A 7,349-nucleotide genomic window follows, 5' to 3' on the forward strand; every position below is an offset into this window, starting at 1 on the left:
TTTACGGTGAAGATGCCAGTGCTATTAAGGTTCCAAGGTGGGGTGCCTTGTCTGTCCACAATTGGATCTTATTTCCTTAATTTTTCATTGCTAATATTGATGCCTCCGACATCCCATACGATTTATACCCATATTAAGTCAAATGTCCACTTATCTTTAGTCACTGTCCCAGTTCCTCACTAAATTCATACCTTGGTCTTTCTTTCACGATTTTACTTTTTGTTTAACTGAACCTAAATATATTGACAGAGAGAGAAGGAACCTAAAGCATGGTTATAAATACGGTTCTAGTACTTCCCCTTGTACCCTGTTCTTTCCTTCTAAAATTCCGCCTTTCCCACTCAATTCAGTATCTCCCGATTGGAAGAAAACATGGCTCTGAAATATCATTCTAAGGCTGCCTCCATTGGTGTTGTTAGGTCAGCCGATTATAAGAAGAAGACAGCAAATTGTATCATGATGATGAGATCATCTCCAAATAGTAATAAGAAGGTTACTATGGTTGCGGCCTTCAACGGCTCCAATTCTTCCTCCAACAAGTGAGTTATTGTTATCCATATCGTACATGTATTTGTTTTCGAGGTTTCATGTCTATATATCATCAGTTTTTATTCATATTTTCTTGATTAGTATCGCATATGTAATTATAGTCAAGTGCTTTCCTGCTTTCTTCTATGGACTATTTTCTTCTTTCTAGGATTAGTCTCCAACTTATATGCTACAGTATTTGAGACCAGATATGCACAAATATGACACATGACATGAGCTTATACCGTATATAAAGAATTCTAAAAAAATGGTTGGTATCACGAACTCGAGTCCACAGTGAAACTGTATTTTTAAGCCACTAGATTTGTTATCATAGTGACGGCTTATTTCGACCACTTGGAAGTTTGAACTATGCTGAACATAACGTTTATCTTATCTTGTCATGTTTATTTTCAAATTGTCTTCAAGAATAGTGCAGGAGTTATTATTTTTATTTAGTGTCAAATCAGAGTGAATTATAAATTTTGACCAGAACTGTAATTTGCTACCCAGTTCTTCAGAAATGAAATATCGGTACCTAAACTAATACTAGTTGACCTCCAAGACTTTTATCTAACCAAATTATAATGATTTGTTTCTTCTTTTATATACAGTAAAGTTTTTTAATTAATCCTTTAACCATTCATATAGTCGCCCATATCTTTTTCATTATTTTCCTTCGAGACTTCACCAATTCAATAATGTTTTTCTCCCTTCTTCTTAAGTTGCATATTTTGTTAAGTAGAAGAAAAAAGAGGAAAAGAAAATGGAAATTTTAAATGGTCCAAACTCCAAAGGAAAAGGAAAATGTTTAATGGAAGAAAGGGTGGTCCTCAAATTTTTTTCTGAAAAAGATTAGAAAAAACCTGTTAAATGCTTTAAAAAAAAGAAATTTTAACTAAGAGACTTATTTTGGTCAAATAAATTTTTTTGACAGTCAACGAGTATTCCAGGTACTAACCCTTAATTTCAGAAAAACTGAGTTACCAAACTAAGGTTGTAACCAAAATATAAAGAGGAAGGATCCCCTCACATTTTTATTATCATGTTATCTCACACGCTATGCGTTATTTTTGTGAATAAAAACCTAACCATAACGGATTTTAAGCTAATGTTTTGGAGATATATTACTATTACACGGCTCTACGTGCCTACCGAAAATGAGCGTATTCCGATATCATAACACCATCATCTATCACTTTGAAAATAAACCGTTAAAAATCAACGGATTTCTGGCCGTCGAAATTAAGATCGGTATATTATGAGGTTTTATATTTCAGAATGTGTTCATTTTTGGCAAGCATGTAGAACTTGGTAAGAGGAACATATCCTCAAAATATTAGCTTCAAATCCGTTACGGTTTGGTTTTTATTCATGAAAATAACGTCCAACGTGTGAGATAGTGTGATAATAAAAATGTGAAGGGATCCTTCCTCAAATATAAATAACCCTCAAAATTAATAAATTAAAATAGTGTAGGTTCATGTGTCAAAAATTAAGTGTTTGGTACCAACGACCAAACTCTCTGTTCTGCTCTTCATACATTTCTTGTGGTCGTAACCATGGACAACCATGCATGGTGGGCTTTAAAGGTGTATTTTTTTTCATTTTACGACTTTCACATGTCAAGTTGCCTAGATTGGACTTATTACTCTCTTTAGTCTTTACGCATCTCATTGTGCTCTGTTTCATTTTCCTTTTTCTTTTTGAACATAGCCTTTCTCATCCATCGTGCTCTGTTTTGCTTGGTATATATGGTTTATGTATTTCGTCATGTATCTTTCATCAACGATAAAAAGTGGAAACATTTATATACAAGGATTTCATGCACATGTTTTTGCCAATTTCATAAAAAGGTTGATTCACATATATAGCCAGTCATCCACACTTGCACCGGTTGTCAATTGTCATACGGTCTTGTCGCGCTAACTAAAGGTTGTCGTGCTATCTGATTTAATCAGGGGAGTCATCAAGTTCAAATCTCCTCGTCATAACCATTGTGCACAGTTGACACATTCAATGCCACCCGAAAAGCTGGAGATATTCAAATCTCTGGAAACCTGGGCTGACAAAAACATACTTGTACACCTGAAGTCCGTTGAGAAATGTTGGCAGCCTCAGGATTTTCTTCCGGACCCAAAATCGGATGGATTTTATGATGAAATAAAGGAACTAAGAGAAAGATGTAAAGAAATCCCAGATGAATATTTGGTTGTTTTGGTGGGAGATATGATCACAGAAGAAGCACTTCCGACTTACCAAACAATACTCACTACACTTGATGGTGTCAAAGATGAAACTGGTGTGAATTCAAGTCCATGGGCTGTCTGGACAAGAGCATGGAGTGGAGAAGAGAATAGACATGGAGACCTTCTTAACAAGTATTTGTACTTGTCTGGACGTGTAGATATGAAGCAGATTGAAAAGACAATCCAGTATCTCATTGGGAATGGAATGGTACGTGCCTATGATACTCCGCACGAGTATCGCGATTTAGACCACATTTTTACTAATTAATTTGATGTTTTGTTTGTTTGTTTTGTATACTAGAACCCGCAGATGGAAAACAACCCTTACCTAGGGTTCATTTACACAGCCTTCCAAGAGAGAGCAACTTTCATTTCTCATGGAAATACAGCTAGGCTTGCCAAGGCTCACGGTGACATTAAACTCGCACAAATATGTGGTACAATTGCTGCAGACGAGAAACGCCATGAAGTTGCTTACACCAAAATCATTCAGAAGTTATTTGAGATTGATCCCGATGAAACTGTCTTAGCTTTTGCTGACATGATGAAGAAGAAGATAACAATGCCTGCGCATTTGATGTTTGATGGACAAGACGACAACTTATTCGAGAACTACTCTGATGTAGCTCAAAGGCTTGGCGTTTACACGGCTAAAGACTATGCAGAGATTCTAGAGTTGCTGGTGTCAAAATGGAAGGTTGAGAAACTTACTAATCTTTCTGCAGAAGGTAGGAAAGCTCAGGATTATGTTTGCAGTTTGGCTAAGAGAATTAGACGGTTAGATGAAAGATCCCAAATACTGAGACATGGTAAGAAAGCACAAACACATCGTTTTAGTTGGGTTTTTAACAAGGAAGTGCAACTCTAGCCATTTGAAGCTATGCGGTAATTAAGAATAAAATTCACAGTGTTCACGGCCTGTGAGTCGATATACTTCATTATATTCTTGAACTCGGTGTTCTCCTTTGATGTCGGGTTAACCCGGTCAAATCATTGTCTGTGGAAAACGATTCATTTGAATGCATCTTAATAAGTGGTTAAGGCTTTGATTAGCAACCATGCATGACAGAACTTGTTAGGTCTGTTGCAGTGCTTGATTGAAGCTCTCCTTTATTTGAGTTTTTGTTTCTAGAAGCTAGCAAAGTACTTTTGTTTGTGTGAGGTTAACAACTGTTGGGAGGAATAACACCCACCCACCCGTGACGGTGTGAGTCCGGAAACTTTTGAGTAAAACTGTAACTACGTAAAATCCATAGCTACACCCAAACCTCCATTTGTATACTAAATCCTAGATCTAAACTTTTATTCATAATCAAAATGAACTATAAGTACTAAATGTGCTAGGAATGTAAATGAGACTCATAATTTTTACATGGTTCGATCCATAACGGGATCTACATCCATGGTTCTTCACTATAATATTTGGTGTTTACATGAAACTCCATTAATGAATTTTGGAGCTCTAGATTTAGTTTTGGGGAAGAAGAAGATGATAGAGAAAATAAAATCTGATCATTTTCTCTCTCTTAGATATTTTCTTAAGTACTAGAGAGTAGAAATGAATTTACAAAAATGTCTTTTTACTTACAAATTAAAGAAACTAAGCTAGGATACTATGTACACAATCTTATATTACTAAGTTACTCCTACCCTTGAATTGCGCCACGCGTCGAGTGTGGTTTTGGTATCTACATTTTGCCATTTTTTCCTTGAGTATTGCTTGAAGAGTGATCCTTAAGGAAAAATCCTTTTTGGTGTAGTTGTTGAAGCGAGACGTGCGGTGTTGAAGTAGTTGTTGATCTTTGTTGACGAAGGAACGAGCGAAAGAATATTAACTTGAAAAGTATATACTTGCCTCTTATTCTTTTGTGAAGTTCCGAAGCCTTGTTGTGTGAAGTATACATTATTCCTTGAAATATACGAAGTACGAAGTATGTGAAGTACGAAGTATGAAGTATAAGAAGTACGAAGTATATGAAGTATGAAGTACGAAGTAAATGAAGTACGAAGTATGAAGTATAAGAAGTAAGAAGTATGAAATATAAGAAGTATCCTTACGAAGTTTAAGAAGTATCTCTCATTAATTATCTTCAAGAAGTATTCGTGGCGAATAAATATAATCTTTAAGAAGTATGAATAATAAGAACTCCGAAGTATACGAAGTAACCATTCTTGATCACTTGCCCTTGCCTTTTTGTGAATTATATACGCGAAGTAAGAAGAATCATTCTTTGAAGTAGACGAAGTATGTAATGTGCGAGATGAATATATATAATGAATGGATGTGATGAAAATACTTATACAATGCTTATACGATGAATGAACATAAATAATATGCTTACATATAGTTGATAAAATGAAATGTATGCATGATGTGTATGTTACTTAACTCATTAAGTCTTGAAGGCGTTGATCTCGCTTCGTGTTGTTTTGATTCCTCCTCTCATGGTTTTGGTTCTTCGCTCATCCATTCATTTTCGCTCGCTCATGGCCCTTTGTATGCTCGCTTTCTTTGCCTCATCGATTTCGCCTTTACTCCAAGTTCGCCCCATGTATGTCTTCGTTCAACTTTAGCTCGTGCATTGCCTCGCTTTATTGCCTCGGAGCTTATTCCTACATTGTTAGCATGCATAGCATAGCAATAGTATAATCATAGCAATATAAATATTTATTCAAGTTATAATAACATGATATATTGCCTCTTTTTTCATGCCTCATTGATATCTTTATGCCTTCTTTTTTCTTCTTTTCATAATCTTTTCTTCTTTTGTTCAATGATTTCTTCACTTCATTTTCTTTCTTTCTTTTCTTTTGCTTTCTTTCTTTCTTTCTTTCTTTTTGCCTCTTATACATATTTTGGGTGTTGAAAATTGTTACGGGTATGGTCTTTGCTCCAATCTTCTACTCGTATGTGGCCTTACGGGGTTCTTACTTGTGCCTCCTAAGTAAGGTTCTTACCTTGCCCCACGCTCTCATTAAGGGTCTTTATTCGACGAAGTCTCAGGCGCTCATTATTCTTGCGAATAACAATCCATCAACCTCGCCTTAACATTCTTTACTGAGGTCTTACTTTGCGACAATACCACATGCCTAATTATTCCCATGAATAAAATCCCCGTAGTGTTTCCGACTATTATGTCACCATCTCCCTAATTTGGATGGTGACGTCCCTTCCCACTGTAATGCCCCTTCAAGGAAGCTACCTCTGACATGTATGCCTAGCTCTTCCCATCTGGTTATTTCGACATTCAGCTTTTTTCGTGACTTTTTACCCCTTTCGCCGATATGGCTATTGGTTACGAAGTCACACCCTAGGTGGGGTTCTTTGGAACCGAGTGTTTCCGCATCCAAGACTTGCCAGACGGACATGGTCGGTAACGCTCCAGACGTCCCAGGCACCCGCAGCTCAACCGAATACGTCGGCGCCTTGGTCATACTCCACACCCCTTACTGAAGGCTGTCACATTCAGTGGGACCCTCGGCGGATAGGACTTACCCCTAGCTATCTTTCCAGGAGTTGTTCACTACGCGCATTTTAGACTAGGGTGCACGCTGTGGATTCCCAGCCTTCCTAGCGAAGGTTTTGCCTCCTAATCTGAGTTTTTGCCTTTGCTCTTTTCTTCTTTTTGAGGAGTATTTCTTATAGAGACAATATATCATGCTATATTTCATGTATGAAAAGTTTATAGTTTTAATGGTACTTAGCTCGTTGTGACGGAGGGTTGATGTTGGCATGCGATATCAAATCATTGTTATTGATTTGTATGGAAGAGCTTGGTCATCACTGATGTTATTGACTTGTTGTTGTATGTGAGCTTTGCCGAGCTGGACTTGTTGCTGCGAAGTAATAGGTGTCTGGGCGAGCTGGGCTTGTTGCTGCGAAGTAATAGGGGCCTTGGCGAGCTGGGCTTTGGAGAGCTGGGCTTGAGCGAGAAGTAATCTTCTTAGAAATTCGTCTTCTTTTACTCTCTTGCTCACGGGTCGTTGGTTAAGCTGGGATGACTCGCTGGTTTAGCTGCATCATCTTCGCTGAACTGTGTATGTGGTTGACGAAGTATTCTTACTCGTGGTTGTACTTTTATTTGCTCGTGGTTCCTCTTAAGATCGACGAAGTGCTGTGAGAGACCCAATTCATTCTTCGCAGATCTTCACTTGTCTTCGCTGGTGCTTGTTGGTTAGTTAACTGACGGGCTTTCACCGGGCTTCGTCATTGGTTCACTGTCCTTCTGACTGCCACGAGTTGGTTTTTCTATATTCGCAAGTTGATATTTCTCCGAAGTTGAATTGGTTGGTGGTTGGAGATACAAATACTAAGTTATTCCTTTACTCTGGGGTTTCTTCGTGAACTCCTTTTACCTTCACGAGCGTCTTCCAGGATCTCAGGTGCTTTGATGTTTCACGAAGTCTTCTTCAAAGTCATCTCAGCTATACTGTTGCTCGCAGTAGTAAGCATTCCGGTAGTGCCTCCCCGAATTTTTATAATGGTCTTGCTTGTCGCGATATCTGTACGTGCTCCTGTGAGTTTCACTTATCGGTTAATAACTTCCCAGCTAAGCTACAATCAAATCACGA

General features: G+C 37.7%; 1 protein-coding gene across 1 annotated transcript; it reads left to right on the plus strand.

The window, feature by feature from the left end:
• The first annotated feature begins 320 nt into the window (after positions 1–320).
• On the plus strand, positions 321–4,011 carry LOC113292082 (stearoyl-[acyl-carrier-protein] 9-desaturase, chloroplastic-like). The gene is made up of 3 exons (XM_026541431.1): positions 321–539; positions 2,490–2,985; positions 3,079–4,011. The coding sequence occupies exons 1-3, from the start codon at positions 373–375 to the stop codon at positions 3,643–3,645; spliced, it is 1,230 nt and encodes a 409-aa protein (XP_026397216.1). The 5' UTR covers positions 321–372; the 3' UTR covers positions 3,646–4,011.
• The last annotated feature ends 3,338 nt before the right edge of the window (positions 4,012–7,349 follow it).

Source organism: Papaver somniferum, chromosome 1, assembly GCF_003573695.1.
Source record: "Papaver somniferum cultivar HN1 chromosome 1, ASM357369v1, whole genome shotgun sequence".
Classification (NCBI taxonomy): domain Eukaryota; kingdom Viridiplantae; phylum Streptophyta; class Magnoliopsida; order Ranunculales; family Papaveraceae; genus Papaver; species Papaver somniferum.